This window comes from Helicoverpa armigera, chromosome 18, assembly GCF_030705265.1.
Source record: "Helicoverpa armigera isolate CAAS_96S chromosome 18, ASM3070526v1, whole genome shotgun sequence".
Classification (NCBI taxonomy): Eukaryota; Metazoa; Arthropoda; class Insecta; order Lepidoptera; family Noctuidae; genus Helicoverpa; species Helicoverpa armigera.
The window spans coordinates 8,278,777-8,298,898 of record NC_087137.1 but is presented as its reverse complement, the minus strand read 5'-3'; the positions used below and the strand labels follow the sequence as shown (position 1 = coordinate 8,298,898).

The window sequence follows — 20,122 nt, the reverse complement described above, 5'->3', positions numbered from 1 at the left end:
CATTGAAATTCAAGTTTTATCATGCACTTCAAAGACTAGATAATCAGTACGGTAGTGGAATGCTCTCGGTGAATGTATGTATGGCCTGCAATCACAAATGGCAGTACCGTTTGATATATTCAGTTTTATATAAGCGCAATTTATTTTAGTAATGAAGAGGTATATTTAAAGTAGTTTAATCACATATTATGTGAAAGTAAATGTTTAGTTCACACTCATGCCTGATGGCCCCGTGTGAGTATGTATCGCACGAGGTTTGTGGGTCAAATAGGAGGGAGACTCTCCATCTCTTCCGATCAACTCCTATTTGCATTAAAGCATTAAACCTAGATTAATTAGGGATATTAAATAAAACACAGCAATAAGATAAAAAGGTTCTAAAACTTATTTTGTATCACATGAATCTAATCAGAGCTTCACTATGTGAGAAACATAAACTTTTGATGTAACATAATTTAAAGCTTTATCATTCAGCTGGTTTAAACCAAATAAAATGCGAGATAAACGCAATGGTCAGTTTAGTTGACCGCAGCTTCGAATCTCTTTGAGACGTCCCCCCAGTTAGCGACGTCGAATATTGCCTTTACGTAGTCAGCCCTCACGTTTTTGTATTGCAGGTAGTAGGCGTGCTCCCAGACATCAATACCGAATAAGGGAATGAGACCTGTAAAAGTAAATCAGACATTAGAATTGCTCTCTAGCACGCAGTAGAACATGAGGAACATTGAGAGGAATGTAACTGGATCTGTCCGTCAGCAACAAAGACATGGATGTAATGTAAGAGTACTTATTTAAGATTCGTTTGTTAGTGCATTTGGTGATATGAAGAGTTTAGCAGTAGTAGGAAATTGCGTTTCAAAGACGAGATGCGTTGTTCGACAAGCGCGCTGTTCGCAGGCACTACCGTAAGGCGTCGTCCTAATTGGCAGCGATCGCACGATGGCGCGATGCGTTTTTCATCTAAGACGTCGTCCTAATTGACAGCGATTGTACGATGAAACGATGCGTTCTCGTCGTTCGATGAGTTCAAACATACAGATTTCATCAGAGTGTCCTATTTGAACCTCGGAACCTCGCCAGTGAGATCGTGAGATGAAAAACGCATCGCGCCATCGCGCGATCGCGCCCAATTAGGACGACGCCTATCACATGGCATGTAATGTCATCGTCGCCATCACAGCGTCTTATTTCAGTGCACCACTGCGATAACTATATGCTGCCTGCAGGCGCGTCTAGAAGCGTGACTACAAAACCAGAGCGAACCGGCTATAAATGTGTAATGTTAACTGCCAGAGCCATATAACATGACAAAAACATTATATTTACCAGTGGTTGCTTGCAAAGGATCCTGGTTCTGGCAGGTGGCAATCTGTAGCTTTTTCATCTGTTTGTTGTAACCGAGCCAGCCCCAACCGGAACCCTGCACGCCCACAGATGCTGCTGCAAGCTGGTTCTTCATGTTATCCCAGGAACCAAAGTCCCTGAAATAGTTATTTGAATGTTAAATGATGTTGGAACTTTTGGCTTTGGGTTTAAGTAGGAACTAGGACCATATCATCAAAATAAGAAATTAAAAAGATAACTTTTAAACATTATCATAATAAGAAAATTTAAGTGATCATAGTCAATTAAAGCATACTGTTAGTGCAGTGCTCTAAAGTTTTTTGTTGCATTATTTGACCTATCATCACTGTCAGGTCAACTTTCAATCATCTGATTCTCATCAAGGCTCATAAGGGCTCCTGCCCGTATCGCAGGTCAACTTTTAGTCTCAGTCAAAATTAAATACATAGTCATGTGACAATTATTGATGACTTATCAGCCCTCAAAATAATCTGCACAATAGGTCAACTTGACCAATTATACACAGGTTATCTCAGTCATTGACGCAAAAGCGGTAATTTCCACTATTCCAAAATCATAACATTGTTTAATTATTCTGATAAACTAATTTATTTATTAATAGTAATGAGCAAAGATATTTTAGAGCTTTAGGTATTACTGTAATACTTGATATCAGCTCAGGTTAGTTTAAGATAGGAATTTATTTATATACACATTAATTAAGCATTTTGAGCACCTGTTAACTGACCTTTAGCAATAGATAAAACTTTGTGTGGTAAAAAATAATAGTGAGCAAAAGAGGATTTAATAAAGCCAAAAAACCAGCCAGAGACAAGACACATGCAATAAAGAGTTTGAATTACTTTTCAATGGCCTGAGTGAGCAACCCGGAAGGCTTCCCGCCATTGGGTGAAAGGTTCTGCCAGAAAATGGTGTGGTTGATGTGACCACCACCATTGAATTTGAGTCCGGGAGCTAAACTGATGACTGTGCTGATGTCACCTGAAGATAATCATAACAATTTTGAATTTCAATCCCAAAAGAAATTTAGAAATGACAATTTTACATAAATATGTAGATATACACAAATGTTGAATAAATATGGTTATTATTTTTATTTAAAAGAAGACAAAAAGATTACCACTTATACTACTTAAGACTAAAATACAACTAGTTATACTCAAAGCTTACATTAACAGTTGGATTTTGATTAACATCAGAAAAAATACAAAATTACAGATTATCTAGAAACTGATTATTGTAGATAAATAAATAAAAAAAATACCCTCCAACTGTAACTATAAGACTGATTGTCATAAATAAATGAAAGAACTATAAGTGTATGTAACTATAAGTTACCATACCCCTACATACTGTGAACTCAAACAAAAACAAATATTACGGGGTGTCCTGCGTGAGCGACGAACGCGACGCGACGCGACGCAACACGACGCGACGTAATGCGACGCGATGCTATACGCGACAAGTGTCCTACGTGATTTTGGTCATTACTTCTCAAATCATGGAGAAGTACGGTACAATTTTGCTTGAAAGTTCATATTTAAAGTACACACAGCAATATTCTTTCAGTTCTTTGTACTAAAAAACGATTTCTATAATGTTTATGTTTTTTGTCCCACAACGCTTCTGAATAGTTCGTGGTGTCGCATCTGGTCGCCCTCAAATCAAGTGCGCGTTACGTCGCGTCTCGCCGCAGACTGTCACATAGGCCACATGTAGGGCATGCCGTTGAGTTGATCGCGTTCGTCGCGTTCGCAGCGTCGCGTCGCGTCGCGTTGGTCGCTCACGCAGGACACCGCGTTACAAAATAAAAACAAATCCTTTACTTGCAAATAGCCTCTTTTAAGAACTCAGAAGGTGGAGTTTGACAGGGACTAAGGTTCTGCCACAGAATGGTATGGTTCACATGACCACCTCCGTTAAATTTGATCACACTGAGGAGTCCTAGAATTACATTCGTGTCTGCTGCTGCCAATTACAGGGAAAAAATTATGAGGAGGATTAATCTCATTTGCATTCAATAAGAGCTACACGCAGAACTTATGCTGTTAGGCAGTTTGTTGCGCCACTTCTTTGCAGCAAAAACTCATAGGATGTGATCAAGGGTGAGCGTTTTTGTAGTCTTTGGTGGATTTCTGATTTTCAAAAAGTGCTGTTTTGCAGCCAGTTTGAATAAACAATTTTTGATTTTGATTGTTTTTCAAAATATGGATTGTATCCCTGATGATAAGATAATTGTCTTTGATGACAAGGCATTTTTGGCCTATGCTAAATAGTTGAATAAATAAATTCTAAAAAGGAATGCTGTAACTCAATGTAGCCTGGTTGAACCATTACCTTTTGCCTGTGCTTGAGCCAGTTTCTCTTCAGCAGCATTCAAGTTGTTTATGTATGTAGCGTGGTGCTTGCTATGGTGCAGACTCATGATCTCCCTGCTGATGACAGGCTCCAGGGCGCTGTACTCATAGGGCAGCTCCGGCAGCGTGTGCTTCTGCCGAACGGCGTTCACCGCCGACGTGCTGCGGATCATACAATATGTCGAATCAATAAGACGCAACTACTACTGCAGCGTGCAAGGATCAATGTCCGTCTTACTTATTTAGGTCGTCTGTTCGCCCTTCTCCTACCGGTGTAGTAGACTACAGATGCAAATATAAGTGACCGGCTTGTCTACAGTGAACATGACAGTTTAAATATCGAGAAAAATAGCAATTTGCATCTTAATTCAGTCAATCACGTGAAAACGTATGTTCTTTTTTTGCAAAACCTATTAATATAATTAGATACTTACAGCAGGAACCGGCGTTTTGCGAACATTTTTAAAGGCAGTGAAAACAAATGCGACGTTACTTCAAATAAAAGCACCGGTAATAACTATTATCCGATAATACGTAAGTATCAAAAACTGGTAATTATGCAATTGCGAATTCCAATGCAATCTTTCTGTCAATGGCAACAAAATAACAGCTATGACATTTGACAGATGACAGTGACATTAGTGACCAGTGTTGGCCAATAGACATTTTTACCATCAATTGATTGGTTCACTAAACTCACCGAGTTAATTGAATAATACAGGAAAAGGTTGTTGAAAATTCGAATTGAAGCCCTCGTAAAAAAATATTCATCAATCACAGACACACCAACATCTAATTGACAGAGTCAAAGAAACAAGCGTATATCTACTTAAAATATGAATTACACAGAAAATTCTATTTTAGTACAAATTCTTCGTTTTATTTTGAGGGTGTCCTAAAAGAAACCTATGCTATATCGACATGAGTAGCAGAAATGTATTATGCTCATGGCTGCTGCGATGGTCTAAGTATATTGCGCCGTTTCTATTTTCATATTGATCAATTGAAAGATATGCCCAACACTAATTGTCAGAGTGTCAATCTGTCAACAAACTCGACCATAGAGTCTCCCAAATGACAGAGCATGGCCTAAGAAAAAAAAACAAAGAAGGTACTATCGAACTCTACCCCTATTGGAAATTAAAACTCAAAAAATGTTGTGCATATTATAGTACAATACTAACGAGTTTAAACAACAAAGTCATTAACTAATTGATACTCTACAATGAGAAACTGGCTCTAGGCTCTCTATAACGAGCAAAAGACATTCAGTAACTTAAACTTCAGCAGTGGCTTCAGTAAATTAAGCAAGAAAGAAGGAACTTGCTGGATCCCATGCCATGAATTAACTAACAAAAACTTGTTTTCTTAGTTAGCACAGATAATCTACATCTACAAAATAACTCTGTTGCCGACAGACGAGACGTCACGTAGACTCATCGGAATTTCATTAGTGTGCGTAGTTGAGCTGTGTTCACACGCGAGCCGCGTTCGTGTTGTGTGGACAGTTTGTGTATGTGTGCATATTGTTACGAGACGAACCGACGAACGTACGACAGTGCTGTGTACTGTGCTGTGAAGTTTTCGCCGATATTATTGTGATCACATGAATTGCTATTAAATATTTCAACGAAATTAATACTCGTTTTACATAATTAAGTGTACAGTTAAATAATTAGACGTTATCGAAGTGTTTTCAGTATAGTGTGGACATTGCTATAATAAGCGGTGCATTTGTTTATTTATAGACAGTCGCAATTTGCAGTCATGTAATTATTCTTGTGGCGCTAAAATGTCTCAGAAGGATACTGCGATACATTTGTTAGCCGGAGGGTAAGTTGAGGGCCGCGGGAGGTCCGAGATAGTGTGAATAGTAATAAATGTGTTATCTCGACATACATTTTTATCATAATCTCGATGGCTACAGAAGTCGGAGTATTGGCACATGTGGCGAGACGTTGTTTACGCCAGCGTTTTCACTGTGCCTACGCGTGGCATACATCTACTAACTACATAAACATCTTTACATTATAACATTTTTGATCACACTATTCATGCCATGCATGTGCAGGCCAAATTCAGATTGTATTTTGATCTGTCACTACAAATATTTGTATAGTTCTTATTTCTTCAATATCTACCTATTTTATCACATAAATACAGATATTAGAATACCATGAAAATAATGATAACTACTTTGCAATACCTATTACTATAGGTAAGAATGGTTAAGTAAATAGTAGCACTCAAAAAATAGTAACTAAAACAGTATCAAAGTTCTTAAAAAAAAAAACATAAATTGTAGAAGAGAAATAGAGAATTCATTCGAATTTTGAATCTAGAATGTGTTTCATAATGCTTACAGCTTATTACATTAAGTGCCTATTAATTAACTTTGCACATTTTTCATCACAGTTACAGTTACATAGTTGTTTACATTGGTGCACGGTGATATTGAGTTAGGATAACCATAGATTTAAATGAAATACTAATTCAATTAAATAATCAAGTTATTTTTCTTTCAAAAATAAGTAAACTACATTAATCTTAGTGAGCACATGCATGATGTACTGCAAACTATAGGATATTTTTCAAAATTGTGCTAGGTACTTTATACAACTGTTGAAACTCACTATATTGTCACAATATTGAAAAAATATTTCATTTCCATTTATCCATTTTGCCATTTTTTATTTCATCACACTTCATCATGTCAATTGTGTATTCAGGAAAAATACAAAATATGTATATCATGTGGCAACATGTAGACAAAGTCGGCAGACTTTGGCTACAAATGGTCAATAAAAATTACATCTCATCACCAAATTGTAGTAATTCAGGTTTTCATGTTACTTAATGTATTTAATTTAATCATGCAGTAAGAAGCCAGAATGTCTAGGAACCAGTCCTACGCAAGGGGTATCGGTCAGATAGGTGGTTGCTGCATGTAAAACACAGACGTTGATGCTAAACCTAATCAGACCTCAATGAAATCATAAAAAAATATAAAACATATTGTAGACCCCAGGTTTTAAGCTGTAAATGAAGTCAAAGTTTCTTATAAAAAGTCATGGTACAACAATAAAATCTTCATAAGTAATATTGTTCACAAACACCTGGTTATTATGATAATAATCAGATACGAATGTTGTACAATACAAGGTATACTGAGATGCTATGCAAAAAGACTACAACATTTTTATCATTCAATTAATATGCTATGCCTGTCGCTAGGAAAGCCATACACCTATAGATGAATTTGCTTTGATGTCATCATCTGTCTAGCCTTTTCCCAACTATGTTGGGATCGGCTTCGTATCTAACCTGTGTTTTACAAGGGGCAACTGCATGAATTGGCTCTTATGTACTAATAATAAATTAAACTGTTCACTCACCGATCAAACAACAAAATGTAGTATTATTTTAATGGCAAATAGAAAACAAATTTTTCCATACATTCTTCAGCATTAAAATCCTTCTATTCTTTTGTCCGCAGAGTTGCAGGCACAGCAGGAGCTGTAGTGACATGTCCGTTAGAAGTAGTTAAGACTCGTCTCCAGTCTTCAAAGGGTGTGGGTGTGTCACCACCTTCCCCGCCACCACCATCAGACAATGCTAGCACCACTAGGAAAATCTGCTCCAAGATCCCTAAGCATCAGGTAAACAATGGGCTTATTTTTAATTTAATTCTTATTAATTACAAAATTAAATAGCTACTTTCTAATATTTTCTGTTTCTAATTTGTTTTTTTTTGTCTGATTAGCTGACTTTAATCTTTTCTATTGGTCAAATTGATTATAAGCTAATTTTTAACCTAACCCTTAGGGATTACAAAATTAGGAACCCAGTGTTTGTTAAGGAATTGAACATTGTTATACTTTTTATTTTGTAGGGCAGTTAGTATTGGATTCTAAACAGATAGAATTCTAAATTACAATTACTACTAACGAACTGAACTAACGTACAATTTATCACTAGGTATGTGTAAAGATAGATAACCAGTCACTGCAAAAAATACCCTCAATAGCGCAACATAAGACAAAAAAAGCGGTCAGAATGTTGCCATTAAAAAAAAAAAACAACAGAATCTTGTTGCTGCGCATATAATTTTTCACCGGATCTTTAATTGCCTATAAAAAGTAGCTATGAACACCAAAATAGCATGTTTGATGTCGATCGATGACCCAATGAATTATTCATGTTTACCAAACTCAACTGCAGTTGGATCGATAAAAGATACCTAAACAGTTTGTTTTTTTGCACGTAAATTACGACGGAGGTGCATAGGTACTGAACTTCGATCAAACGCAGTAACTGCTAACAACAAATGTTTATTTTGTGCGTTCATATAGCTGACTAAGTTAGGTACATTTCTTCCAAGCTAAATTAAAATCGATAGTATATCATCGGCGTAGTTTTCCTCGTTCTTGCAGATTTTTCCTTATTTATGACTAGGTTTATAGCGGAATTTATCACATGTTTATACATAAACATACAAAAATTTCCGCTTAGCATTTTTATCATACCTTGTCCAAATTAAAGGACAATGTGCTCTTTGCCAATGGCCTCAATCATTTGTTTAGAGAATCAGTCGTAACGACTCTTCCATTTCCTATTCATATCTTGGTTTCCTTCCATGTCTTATCTACCTATTCACCCGGCATTTTCCCAATCCTACTAATATCATCTAAACTTCGATCTCCGTGCTCTCGATCTCCTTGTAATGCTATAGCTATTTTAATCGGAACCTTTTTCGTGACCATGGCCAACTTTCAACATTCCCACGGTATCTTGGTAACAGGCGCTTCTTTCGCACTTCGTCTTACATAGTTTTCTATTTTTATCCCGGCGCAACATCCCATATCCCATTCGCATACCAGCTGCGCGCTATTTTGTTTCTTTCATCCCTCCCATCCAAGCATTTATTCTTCGATCCTTTAAAAACATCGTCAGTTATGTATTTGAAACTTGAAAAGTGCCACAAAAATTGCCAAAGAATGTTCTTTTTATAATTTTGAACTTTGTACATACGGTATATGAGTGATGGAAATAGAGAGATAAGGCAGAAATTAATAAAAGATCGATCATCTCGATTGAAGTCTACAAACAAAAGATAAGATCCCATCGGTGTTTGCAAAATGTCTGACTTTAACCTTATCGTCCTTCAACCAGGTTACTGACATAAAAAGTAAAAGAGAATGGATCGGAAGATTTTTCTTATCCCACTACATATTTTGGGGTCCCTCAAATTAAATAAATTCAAGTGCACACTCCTCGTCTACTGTTTCAACTTATCAATACTTCAACAGCAATGTTTATCTACCTTATCAACTACATTATCGATAATTATGTAATAACAATACTTATCTCTTTAACAAACGATGGTATGGGGCAAGTAAACTATGTCAGAAAGAATCCCTTTTCAGAAAAAGTAAATGGCAGATGATTCATCAGCATTCCTTGTAGTTGTGGTTTGATACCCTATCCTTTACTTCTGAATATCTATTACCCATGCGCCATAAACTCCAAATAACATTTACTTCGATGCTCTAAGCTAAAGCCTTATTTACACATAGATGTAATAATAGAGGGCATATACTCCATTTATCTTGTTCTGTTCCCATAGCAGTTCATATTTAATGTGAAATTGCAATCAATTAATTTTGCTCAATGTGCTCCCTTCGCATTCATTACTATGACGTGTCTCGTATTAAGGACAATCAGAGGCCGACTCTTGAATGTCCGTATACTAAACCCACGTTTTAATTTAATCCGCACCTTATCTTACTAACGGCCCCATATCGTCCTCGGTTGGTCTTTGAGATATGTAATAAAATGCGCCTTCTTAGATAAATCAAAAATAGAACTCCTCATTTGATAAGATAGTAGGAATATATACTAAGAATGCATTTGTTTTAACTTTTATCAAAGTCAAGCGTTTATAAAAAACCTAGCCTTTTCTCTTTTAGGATAACCCTTTTCCCAAACAAATTAGGGGTAAATAGATGAGAATTTTGTCACATCCTAGACTTTAATGCGATAGCACCCTCGGCTTCATGGGGGCAGGAAAGTAAAATCGGAGCTGAATCATCCCAGCAACACATCTACGTCTGCTTCATTTATATATTGAAACAAAAAAGCTTTTAATCATACCATAACATTTCATATTATTCGGTGTTCAATGACTTGAATATTTAAATTAATTGGAGAATGTTTTCCGCAATTCGACACGTGTACAGTCAGGCGTATTTTGGTTATTTTGCATATGACATGTGACTTGATTCTGTCTTTCATTAATTAGCCTGCATATCAATCTAAAGAGTCCTTCAACTACGCATATGACATATTTTTTCTGCTACTAAACGAATTTTCAAAATCGGTTTGGTAGATCCTAAGATATCTTCTACAACCTTAGATATTAGTGTAAAAGTCACGTAACACATGGTAAAAGAAACAAAATCATGTAGAACGTACAGATTAGAATTTAGATAACTATCAGTATTAAATTACTCTCAAACGATTTTACGATCATTAAAAGAAAATATTGCGCACTTATTTCTTTCACTTACATCATTGATTATGCACGGTGTAATGTTTAGCTATGCATTATTTTCTAAATATAGAACTTAATCAGAAGAAAATATTGTTGCACGCAGTTATAATCATTACGACGGGTGAGATAATGGGCTATCTGACTGTAATTGCAGGAAACTACGATGCAAACACGCTAACTTCTGCTAACTAATATAAACAGCGCCAGCGCAGCCAATTTCTAAACAAACCAAATTCATGAAACACATCACTGTTACTATAAGCAATTTTTGCTTCGACTAGAAACGGTTCTCATTCTTAAATTCAACTGGCCATTACTGGCCATTGTTTCTAAGAAAATAGAAGGAGGTCCAAATTAGCGAACTAACCAATAAATAAATTCACTTTATTCGTCATAATTAATTACCGTATTGTTTGTGAGAATGTTTACCAATCTTAATTTATGTAGCTGGATGACGCATCACTTTAGTGCTTAGCTACTTACTCGTAACTTGTACCATTCAAATGATTTAACTAGCCAAACAAAGTAAAGCATTGTGTTGCTAATGTACACAAACTGCGCAATTTACTATCAGTGTGTCGAATTTTTTGCACGTATTACTATTTTATAAACCGGTTCACGATACCTATTCATGTTATTTAATCGGTTCTGATATTCGCATCACTACAGCTGACGCCGAGATAACGCCTAAGAAAAATAACTTGTTCATTGACGAATTTACGAGAAGTGAGCAAATTGAGCACAAACATGTTTTTTAACTCGAGTGTCCTAGAAGAAGGAGTTTTATGATTGAAGCATCTATTTCTTCTCCTTAACTGATCCTAAAAGTCTGCTTAGCGACTTTATGAATTTGGAGAAAAACTCGGATATTGCGAATCTTATATCTCGGATATAGTTTATTTATACTTGCTTACCAAACACCGAGATCCGTTTCAGAGATTTCGCTGGATTGACGCACAAAAACATCGAGATTTATCACGAACTCAATTAGTGCACAAATACCGAAATCCAAAACGTCATCTCGCATCAAATGTATAACATAACAACAAGCTGGTATCATTATTAATATCAGTGGACAAGTCAAAGAGAAATGATTGAGCTAGTGACCTGGCATTGGCATAGGTCCAATTCAGTATCCACATGGGTAGTCCTTCGGTATTATGCCAGAATAAAAATTAGGTAAGCATTCGTCGTTAGCCGACCCCACCCTAACTTCCGTGCCTTCCACTTAGGTCTCCAAAACCATTAATTTCTTTTATTGAATCATAACGGTGCTACGCAGTTCGATTTTATTCTGCGTTGTGCGCATCCAGACGACACGCCTTCACAAATGTTTAAATCAGCTTGCCACGCTACGCCAGATCGATTTATTTACGCAAAATATACCAAGGATGTTTATAAATATATGTCCAAGTGCAGTGACTGGTATTTGCGTTCGTGTTCCGATGATAGATGGCAAAAACAATATCGATGTTAGAACGCCAAAGTCGTAAAAATTGTTTCTCTCGTTTCCAATAGCTTCTCAGATTCTAGAAGTATTCGAAAATAACTAACGTAAACTAGGCCATCCGTGTTCGTGTGTATATTTATTTTTCTCTGTTATTGCTCTTAACAATAAGATGGTAGTGAGTTTTGATCGTTTTAAATTGACTGCATTGCTCGAATTTAGTTTCAGTTAACAAAGATTAATTTTGCGTGAGATTGTTATGTTCGCGTTTTACGGCGCAGTTCAATGTAAGATTATTAATGACCTTGTACAATGTCATTATACATACGAAGCTAACGGCATTCAAGGCTGTTCTAAAAGTAGAATTATGCATAGCAAGTTGGAATTGCAATAAACATTCATTGGCTTCGCCGTGCATACTTGTCGATGCACTTTCGCTGACAATGGCAGACGTATTTACTTGAAAATTAATTAAGACCGTGGCATAATTCTGAATGTGTTACTCGTTTTCTGTACCTATTTATCAGATAGTAAAAGATGTACCTACCATAAGTTTGTTATTTTAAGAGCACAAAAACAGTATCAGAAAGAGAAATGCACTGGCATAAACATCGTGATAAAATCACGATAGATAGCATCATCTACGTTGGCCCGGATCGAATCAACTTCCAAGGCTTCGCAGATGATTACTCTGTTGTTTTCCATACTTTGATTGATATTAGTTAGATAAATTTTTGTACCGAGATATTTTTAGCACTCGCTTTAATCATTTATCGTAGTACATACATAGTTCGTCTTTGTCTAGGAGAAATTTAGCACGTAACGGCTTATTTCACAAGTTAAACGGATATTGCCATAATAAAATCTAGCATCTTCTGATCTCCTTGTCCCTGACTTGTCTATTAGGTCTCTGCTCTTTCTCAAATGTTTATCTTAAAAATTATGACTTTGCCGGTGTATGCTAAATGTTCACACAAACACTTAAGAGGCGATACAGACAATATTATTGAAGGAAGTTTCCTGTGCTTTGTTAGATGTACTACCTACTAGATTGTGGTTAGGTATGCCTTTGATTAATCATGTAACGCTATTGGTAAAGGAAATCTATTTCGGAAAGTAAATTGAACAGTGCGGTATAGGTTTTCTATTAATGAGAGCTGATTCATTGAAATGTGCTTATATTAGACTAAAGAACCTGTTTTACAGTATTTAATAGAATATGATACGTAAATATTTTAACTGTGGAGCTGGCAGTATGGAAACATTTGGCCCTAACATTGGCGTAGGTCCCATTGTTTCCATCACTTGTGTAAAGCGCACCTTTGCTTTTATTTTATGTTTTTAGAATAGAGAACCGTGTTATAACAACATTTTATGTTTTTATTTAATCACAACGAAAATATTTGCGCTCATCGAAGGTCATACGCATTCAATGTCAGCTTTTAGTTGAAATACTAGTTCCATAAGAATGGAATCCAGATGTGTAATTCATTGTGTTTAACTGATTTGTTCACTACCCATATGCTTTACCTGTGAGACTACTTAACAAAACCTAGTTATCCCTGACCGCATGAGTGCTCGACACAAGCGATGGTTATAATAAATTGGCCATATAATGCAGGAGGCCAAATGGGGCTACAGACGTACGATGGGCGCGATGTTCGCATACAGCAAGCAGGCAGATCGTATGCTGATGTCGTACAATTGTCAGGTTCAGCAGTGCGCGCGCGCCGGCCACGCCAGGACGCCCTCCAGGATGAGCCTTATACAGTGCATCAGGTAAGACTTCGCCTTCTACTTACTGTGCCTTATCTACCTGCCCGACCTTTGCTCCATCGCGGTGGCATTTATCAGCGACGTTTTACGTGCTTTACTATCGGGATTTATTATCATCCGTCCATCAAGCGCAACGTAATTTTCTTCCCACATATTGCATTACCTCGCCATGCTATTCTTGGGACTTATAAATTTTATTTCCTACGCAAGCACGTTGTTGTCGTGTGAAGTGTTTGCTCCTGTCTGTTATTTTGTGTGTACTGTCGTTTTGGCTTGCAGCCACTCGGTGACTGTGATTGTGGCTTCTACGCTGCGGCATAGTGTACGCCAGACTTAAGTGTCTTGTTGACCTTTTGTTTAGCTGTTTATGTATTCGAGCAGAGGTTACGTCCATCTACAGTCCGTGAAGTGGAAAAATACAATTAAGTACTTTCAAAGAAATGGAGATAATATTACAATTCAATTGCTGTGTATTTAAATAATTAAGCACCGGCAAACAGAAGAAGTTCAAACCGCTTGAAACTAGCGTGGTTATCAAGTGTATGTTAATAGATAACAACAGTGATGCCCAAGTGTCACGAGAGCTGAACGTGCGCCGGATTCGCGAGCACGGCCACATTGGTGCGCTCGGGGCTTGCAGATTAGCAACCAGCTGCCAATACCGGCTGATCGCTTATCGGTTTTCATTTGTTATTAGACCATTATCTCGGATGGAGGATCGAGCACCAGTTTCGCACAAAATGCACATTGGTTTAAACTTAATCTTCGTCGAGGTTATGATTCGACCTCAACCGAACTCAGTATTTATAGCTTGTATGTTGACATTAAAATTTTATCTCAATGGACGAGATATCCATTTACGTCATGAACTAACTCAATAATTATCAACGAAGTAGGTGCAAAGGTGATTTACTGACAAGAACTTATTTTTTCCAGACACATTGTACAGACTGAGGGCCCTAGAGCATTGTTCAAAGGTCTAGGACCCAACATAGTGGGGGTAGCCCCTTCTAGGGCCATATACTTCTGCACATACTCTCAAGCGAAGGCGATATTGAATCAAAACATTTCACCGGACACTCCGATCGTGCACCTATCCGCAGCAAGTGCTGCAGGTAACACACGTTTTAAGCTGTTCGTGAAATATTTATTATCACTTAGTTTCTATGTCCTCCAGTTGCTCAGTAATTTATAATATGAGACATGGGAATGCTGAATATAATAAACATTATGTTATTGCATTGTCTTTCTCTCATACCCCTGTTAATTTATTCGTACTTGTAATTTCACACGCTGTGGTTATCACGCACTAGTTTACAAGAGGGATCTGTTTCAGGTTTTGTGTCTTGTACAATGACCAATCCTATTTGGTTTGTAAAGACGCGACTGCAGTTGGACGGGCAAAACGTGACAGCTCTGCAGTGCATTAAGAGGATATACGCTAAAACGGTACCTGCACTATTAATATAGCGAGACGAGATGATAACTCATTCGTCGGCTGGCTTGTAAACAAATAGATGACCTGATTGTGGTACATATTTTTGGAACTAATTAAGGGTGAATGATTTCAGGGTATCAAAGGTTTCTACAAAGGTATAACGGCTTCGTACATGGGTATCAGTGAGACTGTGGTGCACTTCGTTCTGTACGAGGGTGTGAAGGCGCGGCTGATGGCAGCCAGGAGCGTGGACGGCGTGCCCAGCGACCACCGCTCTCCCAGAGACTTCCTCGAGTTCATGGGCGCTGGAGCCTTTTCAAAGACTGTCGCTTCTTGCATTGCTTATCCACATGGTTAGTATCTGTTATGCAATCTTGCTACACATTACATGTACCAAGAGAAATGTAGCAAATTACCTTGTCTAGTTGATCCACGTTAAACATGATACGGTAATCAAATACGTAATGCATTTGATAATATCAGCAGTCATTAATGTCCCAGTTATTTCATGTCTCGTCGTCAAGGATCTTACAGCCTGCAATGGGTGAAAGAGATTAGGAAACAATTATCAGCAACGGGTCAATAACATTATGCATGCGTAAGCGAAATGTACCTACACCTTATCTTAGGATATGTTTCAACCGCCTGATAATGAGAGCTAATGGCATCTTTACGAACCGCACTGCTTTGGAGAATTTTGAAAAGTGATGCGCTCTTGTTACGAACGTTGCCTAGACCACTTAACGACAGTGATTTTCCGGTGATTATGAATAAGAAGCAAATAAGATTGTACTATCACAATGACACTTAAGATTTAAGACGACAAATGGTGATGTTATAAGGTTTATTAATGAGATCGTGTTGTATTTTCAGAGGTAGCAAGAACACGGCTGAGAGAGGAGGGCGACAAATACCGCAAGTTCTGGCAAACCCTGCACACCGTGCTGAAGGAGGAGGGCTACCGAGGAGTCTATAGGTAAGCACTGCAGCATTCTCATCAAAATCTACATATCCGGCAACTGTGCCAACTTTTATTTATAACATCTTTGTCGTTTCAGGGGTCTAGGCACACAACTAGTACGTCAGATACCAAACACGGCAATCATGATGTCAACATACGAAGCGGTCGTGTATCTTCTGACAACACATTTCAATAGTTCCTTTTATGAGAACACTTAGCAATCTTGTAAGGAGTCATTAGTCGTGTCCGAGCCGCGTTGAGCGCATAAACGTAGTTTCGTAGGCCAAAATTTAGACGTTCTCGAATGTCCACGTAGAGAGACATTGTGCATGGTTGTGGCTGAGAAATTACGAAACGTATTCCCACCAGTATGTGTAGGGCAGGGAATGAGCGTGACGCCATGTTCTCGAAAATGATAAGAAGTAACGTCAGCAATACTTGGCAGGGGGTGATTAGGCTGAATGGAAATTTTAACTTGATATTTTTAAAAGTCGCTTATAAATTTAAGATCTCTTAATGAGCCGATATTTATAATTGACCTACCTATTTAACCATTGATTGGTCAGTTTTATATCTAAAGTAGAAAAAGCTGCAATGTTTTGAAGATGAAATAATACTAGAGCAGATAAGATACAAATTCTTCCGCTTTTTCCTATTTGACTTCGAACTTTTGGAACTACACTTTAGTGACCTTATTATTTTTTAACTTTCTATTTGTACTATAGTTATTTGCTTTATTACGATGAATCTTTATTTGCAAAGTGCTTGTCAACAACCTATCATACTATCAAAGTTAGTAAATTAGTGCGATTCTGGTTTATGCCATTTCAAATATTATTTAGTATTTTAGAATGTTATTATGACTGAAAACCATTCTTCTCATGGTTACTATAAAAATAATTATTTTGGCGGTACACTTAATCCAAAAAAAATATGAATAAAATTTAAAACAATATATATTTCTAAATCCAGTTGATTGATGATTATTGTGTAGACAATTCGGTCTACAGTAACAAATCGGCTTCTATGCAGCAATCTGAATTAATTTAGTCATTAGTGTCTAGTCTCATTAAGTGCTTGAACCATGTAAATGCCTTAATTTCGTTAGGATCAGTCATCAGATGATTACATTAGTAGTATGATAAGTTTCGCTGATTGATGATGCACAATTAATCAAGCAATTTGTGCCAATATATGAAGAACTGTCTTGGGAACTCTGGTTACAATTACTGCTTTATCAATGTTTCTATGTTGTATCTGTGTAAGTCATGACTGTTGAAACAGGCTTTTTATTATAATAGAAACGTAGTTTTTATAAAACCCACTGTTAATTGTTAAAATGGACTAGTCAGTTATTGTCCAATATTAGTTTTCTAAAAGACTTCGTCCATTTAAATATTGAATTAGAAATTAAATCTGCAACTCAAAATAATTGCACAAGAGTATATTTTTATTCTTATATCTTTATATTCCAGTCTCAGCACACAAATAGTAAAACATAAGCTGTGATACAGAGCTTGTAAATATTAGTTATGGAGAGTAAAATATAACGGTCACACATAGTTCCATCTTACTATTGAAATGTGTACATAGTGGTCTATTTATACTTGTTATTATCCTGAACGTAACGGCGCGGCCTCCACGCGTACCGCACTCATTGACCTCAGGGTGAATGTCGGCTGTTTCTGTTTATTCCAACTTTTTGTACCATTCGTTCATTTGCAAATCTATTGTGAACCTTTGTCAACAACATTAATCACTGCAATGTATTTTAATGTGATGCACCAGATAATGACAATGTGTGAATGGACCATTATTTGAGAATTGTGTTAATTTTATATAGATTTTATCCAGTCTGGGAACACTAATTGTGTGGGATGATGTCAGTCATATTTTGTTATGATTGCTATACTGTTTGTTAAATATTCTAATTATATTGAAGTTAAGAGTGATAAGTTAAGCATAATAAGGTTTCCAGACATAGGCAGGTAGATCTTTGATGGTTATGTTAATTTAGAGGACACATTTAGACATTTGTCGGACTGAGTATAAAGTACTATTATTTGTTTAATGAATAAAATATTTAAATAAAATATACAGGATAGTTTAATTGAATTTACCCATTACTGACAATATTAATTTTTAAGGAGAATGCTTCAACTGATATAAAATTACAATGTAAAATGTTTTTTCATAGTTTTTATCTATGGTAACATTCAATATGGCTCAAAGCATTTGGCGATGTTTTTTTAAAACTACTTTCGTAAAATCCTTTCTGGAGCTCCCCTATTATATTAAAAATAATTTTAAAAAAATGCAAATGTAAAAACTATTTATTTCAAAACCATTCCAACATCAATGCAAATAAATTAAAACAGAAATAACAGACAATTAATTACGAGATTATGGGTTTCAGAAGAGTTCTGATTGATACATTGGATATCAGTACCCACACGTGAGTGGAAATAGCATTTGGCATGTCACTCGGGTACCGTAGCATTGTAGTCAGGGGGAATAGGTCGCCTTTCAGAGCTACGATAGGTTCCCGCCTGAACCAGATGACAGATAGCAGCGTCGTGACACCCACTCCGATCTGAAGAGCCAGTTGTATAGTACCTTTGACAGCGATATTCTTCCCGATACGCGTCTGCGAATCATCTTTCAGTTGACTCTCAAGTTTGTTTATCTTTCGCTGTATCTTAGAATAGGCAGCAAACTCGTCCTTCATGGATATGCTTTTCTGTTCTGATTTCAGTTTCAAGATTTGGGACCATATTGTTCTTTCCTCATTGGAAGGTCTTGAGAAACATGCAGCTATCTACGAACCGAGAACAACATGTATTGTATGACAACGACTAATAAATAATTAGTAGAAGGAGGTTTTTTACTTACCGGTTTCACTAACTGAGGAACCAATACACTGAGTGTACATAAAATAACAAAATAAACCAAGAGAAATCCATTTATAACCTCCAACATTTTGTATTGCGCTATAAGTGAATTGATTTAAAAAGTTACTCGCAAAATGCTCACGGATATTAACTTATTAATTAGCGTTAAAAATGCGCTGTAACGTTTAAATTGCGAATTACAGATAAATTAATGGATTTGAATAAAAAATATATAAAGACTGAAAATCACAAAATCACACACAGCTGTTTTTGTTATTGACTTTGACATGAGATGAGTGCTGCCAATGAAAAAACTTGATTCCCCGCGCCGCGTTAGTGCTCCCAATTCCCCGCTTGTTTTTCCCCAGATTTTCGGTTCGAACTTCGAGTGTAGCAAAGGGTGTGCAAGGCTTTTGGGACCAAAGAGTAAAATAATACTATGGAAAAAGAGAGCCCTCTCGCGATGTTTTTATGCAAGCAACTTTGAAGCGCCATCTGGAGTTTGCGACCAAAAGTATATGTGTGCTATACATACGTATACGTACCTATATGTATTTATAAACATAAGCATAGTTCCCAATATACCCGTTCGCCGGCAACAAGTTATGTTTAATTTTCTTGTTGTTATGCTTTGAAATACATTACAGCAGGAAAATTAAACAAAATACTTTTTACTGGAAAGCGGGTCTACTAGAATCAAATATTTATTTGCTAGGAATTACACAAAAATGACCAAAATACACAGACAAGCGTGCGCGCAAGTTATGATGGCGGTCATCTTGTGAAGTATGATGTGTTACTATTACCAATTAACAAAAAGGTCAGATAGGTTCTCAGATTGAGAATTTTTAAAAACAAAATTTAACTAGAATTCGTAATTTAAATCATCTTCTAATTATTGAAATAGTCTCGTATTTTTGTATAAAAAAGTAAAATAATTAATTTTCAATCTACTTACAGAGACATCTATCGTGAAATAGGTAGCAATATGGCATGTTTTCACGTTTCATGTATAAGATGGCGCTACTTTCTTTACGACAACGCTCAGTCAAGGAAACTGTCCCCCCCCTGTTTGGGACTTTAATTTTATTGAAAATTTTAACCTACGCACCAATGAAGGTTTTCTAAAATGGCGTCCACGAGGTGGCAGCACCGAGGCGTCAGGTCCAAGTACCCGTCAAAGTGCTTATCTTTACTATGAACCGTGAACGATTTTAGTGATTTTTATTGTATAATTAAAGCACTGCATTAGTGTTTTACAATTACAGTTGAGTAGATAAAGAAACTAAATCATATTGTGTAAACAAATTCTAGTAAGTTGCGTATCTTCTAGT

General features: G+C 36.6%; 3 protein-coding genes across 4 annotated transcripts; 1 reads left to right on the top strand and 2 right to left on the bottom strand.

Annotated features, from left to right (window-relative positions):
* Positions 1-362: 362 nt before the first annotated feature.
* LOC110377709 (superoxide dismutase [Mn], mitochondrial) lies at positions 363-4,330 on the bottom strand. The gene is made up of 5 exons (XM_021336699.3): positions 4,157-4,330; positions 3,703-3,884; positions 2,208-2,346; positions 1,327-1,481; positions 363-664 (listed from the first exon to the last, which is right to left on the bottom strand). The coding sequence occupies exons 1-5, from the start codon at positions 4,180-4,182 to the stop codon at positions 519-521; spliced, it is 648 nt and encodes a 215-aa protein (XP_021192374.2). The 5' UTR covers positions 4,183-4,330; the 3' UTR covers positions 363-518.
* An 815-nt stretch (positions 4,331-5,145) lies between these two features.
* Positions 5,146-17,994, top strand: LOC110377690 (mitochondrial carrier protein Rim2). Of its 2 annotated transcripts, none has more exons than XM_021336659.3 (8): positions 5,146-5,555; positions 7,219-7,381; positions 13,434-13,501; positions 14,435-14,613; positions 14,835-14,947; positions 15,070-15,289; positions 15,810-15,912; positions 15,995-17,994. In XM_021336659.3, the coding sequence occupies exons 1-8, from the start codon at positions 5,515-5,517 to the stop codon at positions 16,113-16,115; spliced, it is 1,008 nt and encodes a 335-aa protein (XP_021192334.1). In that variant the 5' UTR covers positions 5,146-5,514; the 3' UTR covers positions 16,116-17,994. The 2 variants fall into 2 exon arrangements, with proteins under 2 accessions (XP_021192334.1, XP_021192333.1); XM_021336658.3 differs by having other exon boundaries at positions 5,147-5,555; positions 13,344-13,501.
* A 218-nt stretch (positions 17,995-18,212) lies between these two features.
* Positions 18,213-19,040, bottom strand: LOC110377699 (guided entry of tail-anchored proteins factor 1). Its single transcript, XM_021336675.3, has 2 exons — positions 18,790-19,040; positions 18,213-18,715 (listed from the first exon to the last, which is right to left on the bottom strand). The coding sequence occupies exons 1-2, from the start codon at positions 18,874-18,876 to the stop codon at positions 18,293-18,295; spliced, it is 510 nt and encodes a 169-aa protein (XP_021192350.3). The 5' UTR covers positions 18,877-19,040; the 3' UTR covers positions 18,213-18,292.
* Positions 19,041-20,122: the final 1,082 nt, after the last annotated feature.

What these genes read in the sequence shown, in the direction of transcription:
- LOC110377699 (XM_021336675.3), bottom strand. Translation starts at nt 18,876, where the DNA reads ATGTTGGAGGTTATAAATGGATTTCTCTTGGTTTATTTTGTTATTTTA. An exon ending in TTCCTCAGTTAGTGAAACCG is followed by an intron (nt 18,716 to 18,789) that starts GTAAGTAAAAAA and finishes CTCGGTTCGTAG; the next exon opens with ATAGCTGCATGTTTCTCAAG.
- LOC110377709 (XM_021336699.3), bottom strand. Translation starts at nt 4,182, where the DNA reads ATGTTCGCAAAACGCCGGTTCCTGCT. An exon ending in CTCACTCAGGCCATTGAAAA is followed by an intron (nt 1,482 to 2,207) that starts GTAATTCAAACT and finishes TAACTATTTCAG; the next exon opens with GGACTTTGGTTCCTGGGATA. An exon ending in TCCTTTGCAAGCAACCACTG is followed by an intron (nt 665 to 1,326) that starts GTAAATATAATG and finishes TTACTTTTACAG; the next exon opens with GTCTCATTCCCTTATTCGGT.
- LOC110377690 (XM_021336658.3), top strand. Translation starts at nt 5,515, where the DNA reads ATGTCTCAGAAGGATACTGCGATACATTTGTTAGCCGGAGG. An exon ending in CCAAGATCCCTAAGCATCAG is followed by an intron (nt 7,382 to 13,343) that starts GTAAACAATGGG and finishes CATATAATGCAG; the next exon opens with GAGGCCAAATGGGGCTACAG. An exon ending in GGCTACCGAGGAGTCTATAG is followed by an intron (nt 15,913 to 15,994) that starts GTAAGCACTGCA and finishes TTGTCGTTTCAG; the next exon opens with GGGTCTAGGCACACAACTAG.